This window comes from Saccostrea cucullata, unplaced genomic scaffold, assembly GCF_032062105.1.
Source record: "Saccostrea cucullata isolate Sc308-1 unplaced genomic scaffold, CSIRO_AGI_Scuc_v1 ctg34, whole genome shotgun sequence".
NCBI lineage: Eukaryota > Metazoa > Mollusca > Bivalvia > Ostreida > Ostreidae > Saccostrea > Saccostrea cuccullata.
Genome location: NW_026933012.1, coordinates 19,678 through 35,247, shown reverse-complemented (window position 1 = coordinate 35,247; position 15,570 = coordinate 19,678). Strand labels below are relative to the sequence as shown.

Sequence of the window (15,570 nt, the reverse complement as noted above, 5' to 3'; positions counted from 1 at the left end):
CATAGTTATAGACCTATGAATATTATGAACGACAATTATAATAATTTTACTATAATCAAGGGAAAAGGTTAATATGTGCTTTTTCAACCAAAGTCTGTATTATCTTAAATTAAGGGAACCAGTTTCAATTGAGCTAAAGGAAAAATTTATTTTAATCGTGATATGGAATACATGTAATCGTGTGACTTGTTTCAAGAAGTTCTTCTGTCTTCTCTGTATTTGCTCCCATCTTCGAAAATACAGGGGCTGGGAATGGTGGTATTACAACCTTGGGCAAGGAAGATTTACCGGATTTGCGAGAGCAAAGTGATGTAAAACACACTTGCAAGTATTTCTCTTCCTGGACTTATCTAGGTATATATACATGTATAATTTTATCAAACTTGTGATCAAAACCGATAGGATATCACACAAAGCACCTAATACACTATCTATATATAGCTGCATAAAATGATTTTTTATTTATAAACATCTGAATGCTCTCTGGACACTTCATATTAACGAGTGGAAGAGTTATGGACCCGATGAGGGAGAATGCAACTAAAGAGGAAGAATGTTGTGTTTGCCGCGGGTCGTCAACCATTTATATTCTTCCTTGTCATCACTCACACTGTCAACATTGCTTCAATATATTGGAAGGAAAAACTATCCAGTGTGGAATTTGCCACTTCACATATACGATTTCTCAAGACAGGCAAGAAGTTTCTGATGAGGAAGACGGACGAAGCACGTCTCATGTGTGGATTATTACTCAGAACGAGGCTTGTTCTAGAACAGAAGTTTGGTGCTGCAAATGTGGCACACAAAATACCAAGTGTCTAAACAGAGGTGCTCGAAGCTTGTCTGAAAGCAGTGCCTTTGAAAATGGAAATCAGTCAGATGCTTACCAAGACAGCGAGGATGATCCGGAAATTTTCATGTCAACTGTATCGTCGTTAGATTTCAACTCCCTCTTAGAATCTTCCGAGATGGAAACAACTGCGTCCGACTTTTATAGCAGTATTAATTTGGATAAATGCACTGAGCATGGGTACGCTTTGTCAAATTATTGTTTTTCTCATGAAATACCGTGTTGTCCTGATTGTACCACTATACACCATAAAGTTTGTGACACACTGGATATCCATAAGGCGGCAACAGATGTCCCGAGCGAGTCAGAAGTAAACCGTCTTAAGCACAGTCTATGTTCATTAACTGACATTCACCAGGGTATGATTTATGAAATGGAGAATAACATTGCTGAAATTGATAAGGAAAGCAAGAAGATCTGGACAACATTTGAAGAGTTCAAAGCTGCTGTACAGAACAAATTGAAAAAACTGGAGGATAATGTCAAAGCTCAAATTCAAGAAACAGAAAGCAAGCAAAATCACCTACAGACCGATTTGAATGATGTCAAAGAAAGATGCAAGAGTTTGCAAAATACTAGAACGCAGTTGGAAGGTTTAACCTTTGGCAATGCTGAAAGTCTACAACTGTATTGTAAAGCAAAAGCGAAAATGGGGGAACAAAAACGATTTATCCACACTCAAAGACAAACTATGTTTAAATTTAGAGTTAGCATAACAGAACATCAGCATCGAATCAATCATCTTGAACAAATACCCAACTTAATTCAAACAAAGGTAGATAAGGCTAAACTAGAGACATTAAAGAAAATGAAATGTTCAGAGAAGCTGGAAGTCAGACGATGGACCCGCACAAAACTATCACACATTACGGGTATGTGTTACCTCGAAGATGTGCTGGTTATCTGTGACAACAGCAAACAGCGAATTTTTACTTTGGATAGTCGACGAGCCTGGTACTGTATTAAGCTTCAACATTCCCCTTGGGATGTGACGCCAATTGAAGCGCAAAAAATCGCCGTGTCAACCCCATCCGGTATCCAGATTGTAGACTTAAAATTCCTTCCAGACAAGAAATTGGGGTTTCCATCGTTCTTGCCAACAACTTTCCAATGTTTTGGGGTGAGCTATCTCTCAGGAAACTTGTATATTGCTAGCAATTCGCATATATACATAATCCGTATTGATGGCAGTCATCTTCGAACTATCAAATGCAAAGGTTTTTCTGTGCAGCACGTCTGTGTCAAAAATGCTGATTGTATTTATTACTCAGACACTAATTCCAATCGAGTGTTCTGTGTGAATTCCGTTGGTGACATTTTAAAGGTATTTACATCTGACTATATGGAAGCTCCCAAAGGCCTAGCTATCGGGCCCAGCACCAATATCTTGGTTGTAAACTCCCTTTCAAAAACTGTTCATCGTTTTACGATGGATGGCCATCTAGTAGAGTCGCTTGAAATGAAGAGTAAAGATATGGACAATTCTGGACCGGAAGTTATTTGTTCCAATAAAGACTCTTGCGCAATAGCGGCAAAACAGATTATCTACAGATGTCTTTTTGTTTAAAATTCGCAAAAAAAGTCAAAGCATGAATTCATGCGTCTGAATAGATTACAAGGTATTTCTATATCCAAAAACGAAACAATATGATTTTAAAATAGTGTAACATTTATTAAAAAAAAAAAAACACCTTCTATTATAATTTTTTTGGATTAACAATTTACTTAGAATGAGCTATTTAATTTATAATTTTTTCATATGTATTATGATACTTTTCTGTCTATTTGATAACATTTAATACATGCTAAATTGAAGAGAAAATAAGAATTAAAATTTTATCGATGTACAATTAGAGTACTTGATTTGGACTACAATGTATTTTCACGATAAAAAAAAAATTCAAAACATGATGTACATGTAGATCAAATGATTAGATATATGGCAAAATGACCTCAATAAAATTAATCAGAATCTATTGAACTTCAGAATCCTGAATTGTATTTTTGAAAAGAGCTAATTAAATAGTACCAACTTTGATCAAATGTTATGTCTCAAGAAAATAATAAAGGAGAAATAAATCTAGAATGCCTTGGTATTCTGTTGAAGATAAAGGTCAATAAATACGGTGTTGAACAAAATGAACTAGACCTAACCTCTAAAATATGAGTTTTAGTGTCCCCAAATAATTTTTCCAATGTATATGTATTAGTACCGCTGCATTTCATTTCCGGAAATATGCATAGCATTTCCGACATTTTTTGTTTTCATTTCCGACATATTTTTTTTTTCATTTCCGGAATTTACCTGTGCGGCAGTTCAATGTTTTCTAAGTAAAAGGAAATGGAATTTTAAAAGTATTTATACCAAAATATTAATGAAAAAAAAATAAAAATAAAATCTATACATATGTGCATACTTGTAGCACTAAGTCTAGGTAAAAAAAAGTTCAATGAGCATAAAACTTTTTCACCACATTTAAATGTGCATTAAATTAAATGTCAGTGTCATCACCATATTTATGTCCAAGTCACTGATAGATTTCCAAAATTGGATTTCAATGACTTATTTATGATTTATTCCTTTATATTTTTTATAAATAAAGTTATCAAATCTGTTACTATAGGTACTACTTATGTATTTGAAAAATGTCGGAAATGAAAACAAAGTTGATAATTTCCGGAAATGAAATGCATACTACAGCAAACAAAGCCACTTTATGATCCCCCTCTCAATAATGACGTCTATGGTCTTATTTTATTACTTTTCGAAGAATTTTAATTTGCTTGATATCAAGGTGCAAACTGCAATATTTTTCTACAGGCTTGATAGGTAGAGTTATCAGACCCAAATACTGAGATGCCTGTACAAAGCCATTCGGCAAAGTGCTGGTTGCCTTGAGAACTTAATGTATAAATTTCACGTTTGATAATTAAAGACGTATCTTGCCCTGGCTTTCATCTTTGTGATGCCTGTAAAACTAATGTGTCCACACTGCAAATTCCACAGAATTAACTGAGGAACACCTTTAAATTCAAATACTAGTATATCAAAGTGGTTCAATCTACAAGGTGGCATAAAAAAATCATTGTGGTCAAACATTAGGTTGTCTTAGTTTTAGTTTTATAGCTCAACTGTTGAATAAAGCTTTTTTCTGACTTTAGCAATCATATTTCAGCTGCATGAAATTTTGTGTAACAACACATTTTCTGAATTCTAATGTCTTTAAATATTTCTATAAGAACATCTTAGTACATTGAACCAATCACAGTGCTTAAATTTAGTAAATTCATTATCTTTTAACTATCAAACAAATATAAGTACTTGTTTACTTTCAAAATGTTCAGATTTATTGACATTTAACATCATCTCCATGTACAAAGTGCTCTAAAATACATGTACCGGTAATTAGTATTTGATAAAATTACATGTACATACATTAACATAGGTATTATGATATTAAATAGAAATGATCAGTTTTGTTGGTTGCTGACATCTCCATCTTATTCAAGTCTCTCACAAAATTCACAGATAAAACCCCTATTTAATTTTCCTTCATCAGGACTCGGCATCAAGAACTCGAATCTTTTTCTGTAGAACTTGCTTTGGAAATAGCTCCTCCCTCATGATGTCGTCTAACTCATTGTAAGCCAGTATAATCTGTCTCCGTACCCCCTCGTCTTTCTCTGATCTCTCAGTCAGCTTCAGGAGCTGGTACAAATCCCTTATCACTGACCCCAGCACCTGAAAAATATATAAAACTTTAAATTGGAACAGTGAAATGTCAGAATTAGCTTAATCAAAATTTGATTACAAAAATTGTTTATTCTGATGTTCAAGTTGAATAGAAGTGGCACCTATATCCGTGTAAAATGAAAAATTTCATGAATACAATTACATATGTACATGTATCTATAATATGATTACCCTCTTATCTCAAGGATATTGCTCATTGGGTATTCTTTTATATACAATGTACTACTACAGGTATTGTGATGCCAAAATGCATGATTTTTGCAAGAAAGTGATGAAATAATGTGACTTCCTAAATAAAGAAAGTGTACATTATTGATAGTAAACTCTAAAATGTATGATAAACAGAATTTTCCATGATTTGTTTTTAGAGATGATATTTATCATACTACTAACAGGATTTTTATTCCTTTGTCAAGGTTTGGGAATAAAAAATCACACAAAACTCAGTGGATAAAATCACATCCAAACATAAAGCAAGAGAGGTCCTTTTTTAAACTATATTTATACATGTAAAGTGAAAAAGTTAATCATCATTAATATCTTGAACTGTTTTGTTTGTTTGTTTGTTTGTTTTTTTTTTTGTTTTTTTTTTGGGGGGGGGGTCATTTTACTGAAGTAAATGAAGTGATATGATTTTGAGTACATGTACCTGTAAAACACTTTTCCCTAGTCCTCTTAAAATCAGTGTTAGTGTCAAGGCTGAGGCCTTCCTAACTTCCACATCAGAATCTGACTTTAGCAGAGCACTGCAGCATGTAAAAACCTGTAAAATTAAAGGGATGCTTTATTCAGGGCCTTTCAATTAACCTTTGAAAAGAATGGCTATAATCAATCTTTCATTTTGTTTGGATAAAAAAAAAATTTTTCTCAACAAGTATGGTCAATGAAAGAATTTACATTATTTTCATATCATTGACAGGTCATTTTAAAATGCTCAAAATTTCAGCTTTATTTTCACCTCTTGAATAATTGGGCCCAGGTTAAACCTCAGGACTGAGCAGACCTCTCCTAAATTAGACATACTGCTGGCCCTAATTAGAGGATCAGGATCCTTGGCACCCATTAGGAAGGCAGATACTAGTACATCTCTGTACTTTGGAGCAAGATCACCTGAAAAAAATGTCCAAAATGTTTAAGAACTAATTTAATTATAATTTTATTTAAAAACCCCATTTTTCATGCAAATACTGTACATGATAAGAAAAACTAGAGTGGCGTTAACAAACACATCATGTTACAGAGTGTTTAACAGTATAAGTCAGTGAACAAAGAGAACATACCTAGCTTTCTTGAGCTCTGCACTAGACATTCCCCAATCTTCATTCTTGTCTCTGCATCATGTCTTCCCTCCGTGTTGACGTTTGACCTGCTACATTTGACCTTATCAGTCTCAGTTAAGCTGCCTCTGTATTCCTGGACCAGACGAGGAATGATAATGTCAGGAAAGATGTCTGCCATGGCCACCAGCCCATTAACAGCTGCCAGGTACAAATAGGAATCTGGGTGAGTTAGATTCTCCTGGAAGATCTTCAGGAGGTTTTCCTGTTTATTTAAAGCCTCTGGGTCCTTATTTTTGATCAGCTTACACATAGTAATCAGAGCGTGTCCCCTGACTGGGATGAGAGGATCACAGATTTCCTCCATGGCTTGGTCCAATGCTGTCTGACCAGCTTTTGTCTTACTTCTGTCGTTTTCGGTGTTTTTGTTGACCTGTTGTGGCTGAGTTTCACTAGAAGACAACTCCTCAATGAGAGGCTTGGTTTTGCTTTTTCCTGAGTTTGGTGAGTCTTTATTCTGTGGTGCCTGTATTTAATTTGACGGTATAGACCATTAGAGTACACATGTATTGCACAGCGATTAACAGCAGAAAAGTTGAAATTCTCACAAAAAAGCAGGGAAAAGATTAGAAATGTTACAAAGAAATTGTGTTTTGAGTGATGTACTCCAAATTACTGTTTTAGGATAACTTCAACATACATGTACTTGCACAAAAGTCAATGTCTTTTGTTTTTATCTTTTACTCTTAAAATCTAAGTAAAAAATGGCAAAGCACACTTCTTGTTTTAGACAGATCTGCCACAGTATATTAAATATTTTCTAATGTTGACTCTAGGCTTTAAATGATGCTCAGTTCAAACCTTCTGTTTCAGTTTCTCTGACCACACTACTCCATGTGTTGCTATTGCAATCCTGAGATCAGATGCCATTTCCTGTATACTGGGGTCAGCATGTACCCTACTGACTTCATCCAGGAGTGGCATCAAAGTACTCATATCACTCCAATCCTTATCACTCATCTACAAATCACAAAAATACATGTATATGTAAGTTTCTAAGATGTGTAAGATGATATTACTTCCATTTTAACACTTGTATAGCTTCAATTCAGATGCAGTATTGTCTCTCTTAGTAAAAATTCTGTATTCTGCGAGTTATTCCACCCATAAAAAGTGACAAGGAGCATGATCAAGAACAGGTTATACCTCCACAGCTCCTGAGAGCATGGCTGTCAATAGACCCATCGCCATGGAAAGGGTCTCACTCTCAAAATATCCAGTCAGCTCATCCTCTGATTGGCTACAAATCTGGATAGCTCTCTCTAGTGTGGCCTATAGATACAGATATTGTGTGTAATTCTAACTAGATAACAAAATACTTTATTCAATATTACAAGAAAAAGGTATCAAATGGCTTTAACTTTATTTTTTAAAAATAATTCTGCATGATAAACAACTTGACAAGGATAGATAAATCTTCAAATCTTTGACTTGTTTGGATAAGCAGACAGACCTGCACAAAACTGAGTGTCTGGGAGGGACTTTTGATACAGCTGGGTCCTAGATCTTCACACAGCTGTGCAAGCACATTGAGGACTAGGATTTTCTGATCACATGACCTCAGCTCTCTATTGTGTCTCTCCTCAATGTCCAACAGACACTGTGAGTCTGAGGAATTAGGAGTGGGAGAGGACCCTGCTAATGTATTGTCCTCACTGGATATTTCATTTGTTATTATCCTTTGTAGCTCCTTAAAAAGAAAGGAATAGGTATAATGTATGTATGAGCTTAAAAATTTATTGAGTCAAGTTTTACATATTTCCATATTATCATCCCTGTGCCTGTCAAAATAGTTTTGATTCATTCATCGTTTTTCAGTCCTTGCAACTACATATAATAACAGATTAACACATTTTTAAGTTAGAAATATGTGTCAGGTAAATTGATGAGAGATTATGCCATCATCAGTCAGAGATATACATTCACTGCAGCCCTGTCCATTTTGCTGTCAAAAGTACATTGTATTTTGGATTCAAGTGCATATATCTAACAGTCAAGGGCAAAACTTTCAAGACTAAACAGGTAAATAAACATTCAAACAACAAAGTCTCTGTCTTGCAGGAACCATTATACCAAGCATAGTAATTATGAGTAATTCTTTCATTTACTTCCTTAACTTCCTGCTTCATCTCTCTGGTTACCTTTAATGTGAAGATGAGGAAATCCCCTGTGACCCCTGTATGCTTTAGAGGTTTAAGAATGTCAACTAAGGCCCTCACCACTCTGTTGTGGTTCCTTTCACCTGTATCACTGGAAATAAAATAATACTCCTGTAAATTTGAAAACTATTACCTCCTACTGCAATACTGACAAGGTATGAGTAAAGTCATACCAATAGTCTAAACCATTTAGTCTTCGCCCATATTCAAAAAATGTTTTCTTCTAAATTAATCAATTTTTATTTTGAGTAAAGAACGAGAATTTTTTTAAAAAAAATATACAAATTCAGTGCATCTAAATGCTTACATAAACAGTTTTATCTTTGATCCTAATTTTTGGACAAGAGATTCTGAAAATCTGCACAATTCTTCCAAATACCTCTATTCAGTAAAAATATGAAGACTTTTATTTACACAATGTCCAAGTAAATTAGAATAACAAAAGGGCAACATATCCCACACACCATACCTCTGAAGTCGTGTTGCTATTTGGACACCACCTTGATCTCCAGCCACAAAGATCAGACCTGGACTCATGACTTTCATGGATTTTGTACACGTATCTGTGTGGTTCTGTAGAAGGAGAAATTTCAACACAGACAAACAAAGTGGTGGATCTAAATTCTTCAACACAGATACTAGGACTTCTTGTGATGATGAACTGAAAAAATGAAAGATTCGCGGAAACTTTTTATATAAGGTACATGTATCACTGCATTTCTTTGTATTGTGTAAATAGATGCTAAAGACTTCTATATTACATGTAAAAAAGAACAAATTCCATTATTTTTTTTAACATCCTAGATTTCAAGTATTCTATTTTTTTTTTTTTTGTACATGTACATATCTAAGTGACTTTGTATACTTTACCTCAGATGTGAAGTCCCTCCTCTTGTGAAACAGAACATTTCAAAAAGAGGCTGGCAGACAGGAAGTAATGAGGCATACAGGGGGCTGCTGGGATCTGCACCTCCAACAAATACCTACAGCACAGGGGGACAATAAAAATCTAAATTTACCAATGCAACTTGGGGCCGCTGGGTTCTATCTCCCAACCCCCACCCACCCCAACAAACACCCCAAACACACAGGGAATATAAGAATTTAGATTTACCTATACAACTTAATTTTATGACTAGGTTCTGTCTCCTGACCCACAACCCCCACCAAATCCAACACCCCTGCAGCACAGGGGGAATGTAAGATTCTAAATTTATCTATACAACTTATGATATACGCAGTTTGAAATACTAATCATATTGAATATCATTCAGAACGAAAAGGAAATGAACATATAAACATGTAAATTGATAGAGAAAGCTACACATTCCAAAACTGAAATTTATCAATTTCAGTTCTACCCAGGTGAAACTATATAATGCACTTTAATATTGCAATCTCTATTTAATACACATAATTAGAGAAATATACCTTGTGTAGTCCCTCAATACACTCTCTGATTTCTTTTTCATCCACAATGATAAAATGGCCATCTTGTCTGGTTTCTTTTTCTGGAATTAAACATGTCCATTGGTGAGAAATTTTTCTTAAATCACTGAACACAAGTTATACTAAAGTAATGGAGGATAAATGATTGATTTAGACTAGACTGAACATGTCTTAGAGGGTAATTGGTTGATATGGATAATGGACTTACCCTTGTACTCAGTGATCAGTATGAGGGGTCGACACAGCGGCCGTATTAAATGTTTATCTGTAAGTACCATATTCTGGGCTGCCATTAGGGAGATAGTTGTACAGGCCACACGGAGCAGACCCTGCCCTATCTGTCTGTCCCTGGGGTGAAGCAGCTGCAAGATCTGTCAGTAGGATTCCAAAGATTGTTAAAATGTCAAATTGTTCCTTCTGGGAATTATGGTATACATGGGGAGCTGGGAACATTCCAAGAATAAAAATGAATGTATGGGTATGATACAAACATCCAAAGTGTACAGCAATGAAGTGTCTTAAGAGTATTAGAAAATGGGAAAGGGGACATTTTAGCTAGAAAATACAGATGATAATTTGAAAAAAAATATTTAAAGATTCCTAATACATGTATACACTACTTTATAAGGAAGAGACAAATAAAACCAGTTGAGAAATTTTGTAAGTTACGGTAATAAATTGGAATCATTTTGGCACCATAAATGTGGAAAAATACAGTCTCCCTATAACTGACAAAGTCCAGTGCTATTGGATATATGTCTACAAAATATTAGGTCTCTTTCCCATACCTGTGAGGAAATTTTCTGATAATACTCTTCCATGGATTCTATGTGGGAAGGACAAGTAGCTATCACCTTAGCAATGGCATCAAACTTCCTCCAATCAGGGGTACCAGCTTTACTGTCATCTGAAATGTACCAGTTTAACAGTACAACTGTACATTTAAAATTATCTCAGAGAGTTCTGGCTGTAAGGAAGAAATACATTCAATTTTTATAAATTTCAAGTAGGACAAGACTTCAGTTGAAATAACACATTTTATACCTGGTAGATTTCCCAGCATTCCCTTTATAATGTTGATAACTCCATCGGGTCCAGTTAAAATATCAGATAACATTCGGCCACAAATTCTTCTCAACCAGGGTGGTGACTGACACAGTGCAAATTTACGATTCACTGATTGCTGGATATATAAAATAGATTTTTTTAAACTCATTTTATATATTGTATATGAAATTTGCCATCAAAAAGGAATGATGACATTTGATCAAAAATATCAATACACAATTTACCTTTTTAGTAAAGTTGGGCCCAGGAGCACCTTGCAAGATTAAAAGTTCCCTGACGACCAGGGCTGGATGAACTTTCTTCATAAGATCACTGAGGCAATTCTCACAAAAAGAAATATCTCTGGTATACTGTTCAAAATCAACATCTGTTGCCTTTTGATCATCTCTAATATTCACATGTGACTCGGTATTGGCTGATTTTGTACTTTTCTCTTTAGTTTGCAGTGAACACCTTGGCTGATCTTCAGAACTGTCTTTTGATTTGTCACTGAGAGAAGCTTTATTTTTATTTGTAATCATGTCAACAACAGTTGCTGGAGTCCACTTCCCTGCATCTGATTTCACTTTTTCTTCATCAGAAGCTCCACATTCATCCTTATGATCAGTATCTGCTTTAAACCTAATGGCGGACCTGCTTACAGATTTCCTCTCAGATCCTCCATGAATTAGTTGCAGTAAAGCAGCCAAAATGTCTCCAAAATGACAAGACAGTATGATCTGAGCCAACGATGGAGATTTCAGGCAGGTTACTAACACCCACAGCGTCTGAAGGAGCGACACACGGTGTTCCTCATCAGACAAGTTAGATGACACTGAGGATTCTAACAACACTTTAGCGTACTCTGACCGTCTCTCTATTGGAATTCCCACACCTGGTTGTAAGTGGGGACACACTCCCAGTACTACAATAAACTGTAGAAGGGATAGGACAGTTTTCTGGTGACTCACGCTCAGGGAATCAGGAGATAGGGGAGGGGCCTCATTTGGTTTTAACTCCCTCTTCTCCCCCTTTTTAAATTCAGTCATTTTTTCTTGCATGATGGTATGAAGTGTGTATAATAAAACTTCACAGACTTCAAGATATGTTTGAATTGTTGACTCTGTATTGCATTTATGTTTTAATTTGTGTCTATTTTCTTGAAAAAAGTTTTTGAATTCTAGATGTTTCTCTTCTTCCAGTGTTTTCCAAAATGCATCAAGACTATTTTTTAAGGCTGTATTAAATATGGAATGCATGTTTTCTATTTCTGCATCTGAAAACAGAAAATCAAGCATTAAATCACAGAATATATATATTTTAAAAATCTTACAAAAGTTTGCTCCACCTTGTTTTAATCTGTTTTGTTATTGTTTGTTTTTAATATTTTTTTTTAAGAAAAGGTAGTATCAAAATAATTTAATAGCTGCATACTTTCAAATTCAAGGAAAAATCTACAGACAATTAAATGTTTGTTACTTTTAAATTAAAGCTGTAAACATTTATACAAAGTATGTTCATATAACCTACCAGTAATTTTACAAATTAAAAAATATATGCATGTGTAAAAATCCAAGGTATTTATTTATGGATGGTATATTTTCATTTACTTTCAATAACTGTCATATACTGTAAATCACTTTATATTTGCATGAACTTTTTTTTCACGTAATTCGATCATGTGACGATATGCTCATGAAAATATTACTCTCATGTATATTAGTATTCCTTAGGCCATCACTAAAAATTTTTTTGATGTACTCCAAGTACTCCAACCCAAATTTTTTAAGGTGGGTAGTTAGGTAGTTTTTTTTGCTAAGCATTATTGATAAATTTGATAACTGTCATAAAAACCCATAGATTCAGAAATTTATTGATGTTTAAAATACATACTGGATAGTTAGACATATTTAATATTTATTACTATGAAAATTTTCAATCTAAAAGCATCCTTGAGAAATTATATACCTTAGCTCTCAAATGAAACAATGTCAATTTCTAATGAATGTACAATGTAATTTAAAAAACAAAACTAAAAATTCAAAGTGCTAAAAATGATTAGGCAAGGGAAATTTTGATAGGTTGGTTGGAGTGTATCAAACAAATCATTTTTATTGTTGGCCTTAACATAATATACAGCAGTAACATCAATTTGTGAAATTTGATCTTGTTAATAAAGAGTAAGTATCTTGCCAATTCAACTGTGTTGCAACAGACAACGTTTAACATTTCTTGTTAAGGTAGCTAAGGACACCTGACCCCAAAAAAACCTGTCAATAGATTTTGTTGAAATTTTCACAAGGTGTAAAGGGATGTGTAATGAACACTTAGTCGAAATATGAACATGGCATTGTGGGTAAATTACGGAACCAGGGGGTAATGAGTTACCTCCCCTTTCCAGTCACTCCAAAAATCATAATACAAGATAATTATTACCTATAAAAAATTTATTAGGCAATATGCATTCAATATTAAAAATTATTTTTAAACAATATTGATACTATTATCTTATTTAAACAATGGATTGTCTGAACATATATAAATTAAGAGAATAATCCATGTAGAACATTTGAAATTCGACCAATTTGGCCATTTTCATGCACACAAATTTGACACTTTTTAAATTCTAAAAAAAAATCTGTCCAATAGAATTTTTATTTTTTTTCATTATATGAAAGATCTGTCTAATACTATTCTTCACTCAAAAAATCTTGGTCACATTGAGGGCTAATAAAGGTACCAGATGGTCCACAACTTCCCCCCCCCCCCTCTTTTGGGTTCCCATCCTAAAGGTATGAATAACGATTAAAGTGGCTATTCAAAAAAATGCATAGCAAATTAGGAAAAAACAACTGAAGAAATAAATTAGAAGTAAAAATCAATTGCTAATAAATGACTAAAGAAAATATTTTTATGAAATAACAGTACATATAGAGTAATAACTTGGAAGAGTTACCCCCCCCCCCCCTCTCGCAATAAAACATGTAATTAAACCAATATTGAAATTATCCATAAAAAGTTCCTTAACAAAATTAAAATATGAATTTATATTTCAACAATAGATACTTGAACAAAAATGTAATTAAAAAAAACACATCTAAATATTCTTCAACATGATCCCGTTTGATTACATGTACTTTCATGCAAACAAATTCTTTGTTTTCTTATAGATTTCTAAAAAATATATTGTATGACAAAAATGTCCAATACTATTTCTCACTCAGAAATCTCGGCTGCATTAAGAGGCAATTAACTACATGTATTAAGTTACAGAATGGTCTAATACACCCCCTCCTTTTATGCATCTGATATTTTTTTCATTGCAATGTCAAAAATCCCCCTAATTATTAACATGTCAAATGTATTCTACTTAATTTGTCGAAAAATACATTTTGGTCATACAGAATAAAGAAATCCATCTGACATAGCACTGCAAAATTCACAAATTTCTATTCCATAGAATAATAAGAATATCATTGAAAAAATATGATCAGTACTCTTTCAAATTGATCAAAAGTCATTTTATTCCATGAGCAGGTAGGATAATAACATTTAATAGGCTATTCTAAGTCTTTTTTCTGTTTGGCATCCAATCACACCTTGGTTTTTGACACCTACATGTATCAGACAATCAAACAAAATCAGAACCCCTACACTTGATTATTTTTGTTGACATCTTTGAGTTCTGTTAATTTCTCAAAAATTTACAATAAATATGTCATAGGTAGTGTACTTTAGGCATTTATATCTATTATTTTGATTTTGCTGAAGAATAGATATTTCTGCCAAAAAAGCAGATTGATGAAATAAAATCCTCAGATTTACCTATTATTATAACTATAGACATGATACACGTACAGTCTGTGTTTTATTTTTTAAGCTATATTTTTATTTACAAATAGGTACATGTAGGTAGGTTTTTGATTGAAGGTTGGACGCTAAACAGAGAAAAAAAAAAAAACATGAAATGGGCTTAGTCTAAAACCGTCCTTGACCTGAGACATAAAATTACATAAACTCTACCTAAAAATTAAAATCAAAATGACAATGCTGCACTGGGACAAAACACTTGATGCAGGACATTTTATATAAAAAGTTAGAAAAAAAAAGATTCTACATGAATATTTGGAGCAGCTTATTAAAAAGCCTGAAAAACACTCACAGTGTAGATTATGCATAATAAAGAATATCTGTTGATTGGCCTTTTACTGAACCCAACATCACAAGTCGACATTAAATTATGCATACATTTTTTTAAAAAAGAATAATCTACACTCTACAGCAGTGTAATACTGCAACTGACATATACAAAACATAAAATAGTACATTAAACATGAAAGGCTGCATGTGGAGTGATCTATTACCACACCAGACATAAAACAGGGTAGATTAAATATGAAAAATGGAAAAAAAAATCTATATGTGGAGTGATTAGTTTCCACTTTAAATGTAACACTCAATCAAGAGATACATGTACCCGGTAATATAAAGCTGACAAAGAAAAGTAGTCTATTGACTATGTTAGTTTATTTTCAACAAGCGATTCTTGTCCAGCTCTTTGTTGGAAGGGGTGGAAAATCATTCTTCCGTCGAGCTGCAGTAGTTGAATCATCATCAGCATGAATGGTCTAAACTTCATATTCATATACCTTGTACTCTGTACTGATGAATCTATCTGTAATTTATAAAATTTAACAAATACAATATTATCTGCAGTCAATATCAAAATATATTTCTCACAATGTCTATATCTTATATATAGAATTTCGGTGAAAAAAACATGTATATGTAACAGGAAAAGAGAAAATGTATGGATGGACCGGGAATCAAACCTGAGACCCCTGCATCACTAGTCATGAGCTATTCAGACTGAGCTACCCTGGACGATATATATCCATGGCCCAAACCATTACATATTACATACATGTATATATAACTTGCAAAAATTTACACCTCATACATGCAAATTGCCAA

General features: G+C 33.7%; 2 protein-coding genes across 3 annotated transcripts; one reads left to right on the top strand and one right to left on the bottom strand.

Annotated features, from left to right (window-relative positions):
* The first annotated feature begins 524 nt into the window (after window positions 1-524).
* LOC134236893 (uncharacterized) lies at window positions 525-2,417 on the top strand. Its single transcript, XM_062719047.1, has one exon. It carries the CDS (start codon window positions 525-527, stop codon window positions 2,415-2,417), a length of 1,893 nt encoding a protein of 630 aa, XP_062575031.1.
* Window positions 2,418-4,053: 1,636 nt separating this feature from the next.
* LOC134236896 (transport and Golgi organization protein 6 homolog) lies at window positions 4,054-11,903 on the bottom strand. Of its 2 annotated transcripts, none has more exons than XM_062719050.1 (15): window positions 10,842-11,903; window positions 10,594-10,732; window positions 10,338-10,456; window positions 9,758-9,920; window positions 9,532-9,611; window positions 8,971-9,083; window positions 8,570-8,761; window positions 8,083-8,191; window positions 7,395-7,631; window positions 7,088-7,213; window positions 6,743-6,901; window positions 5,885-6,407; window positions 5,563-5,714; window positions 5,254-5,367; window positions 4,054-4,592 (listed from the first exon to the last, which is right to left on the bottom strand). In XM_062719050.1, the coding sequence occupies exons 1-15, from the start codon at window positions 11,892-11,894 to the stop codon at window positions 4,407-4,409; spliced, it is 3,465 nt and encodes a 1,154-aa protein (XP_062575034.1). In that variant the 5' UTR covers window positions 11,895-11,903; the 3' UTR covers window positions 4,054-4,406. The 2 variants fall into 2 exon arrangements, with proteins under 2 accessions (XP_062575034.1, XP_062575035.1); XM_062719051.1 differs by having other exon boundaries at window positions 5,885-6,398.
* Between the last annotated feature and the right edge of the window lie 3,667 nt (window positions 11,904-15,570).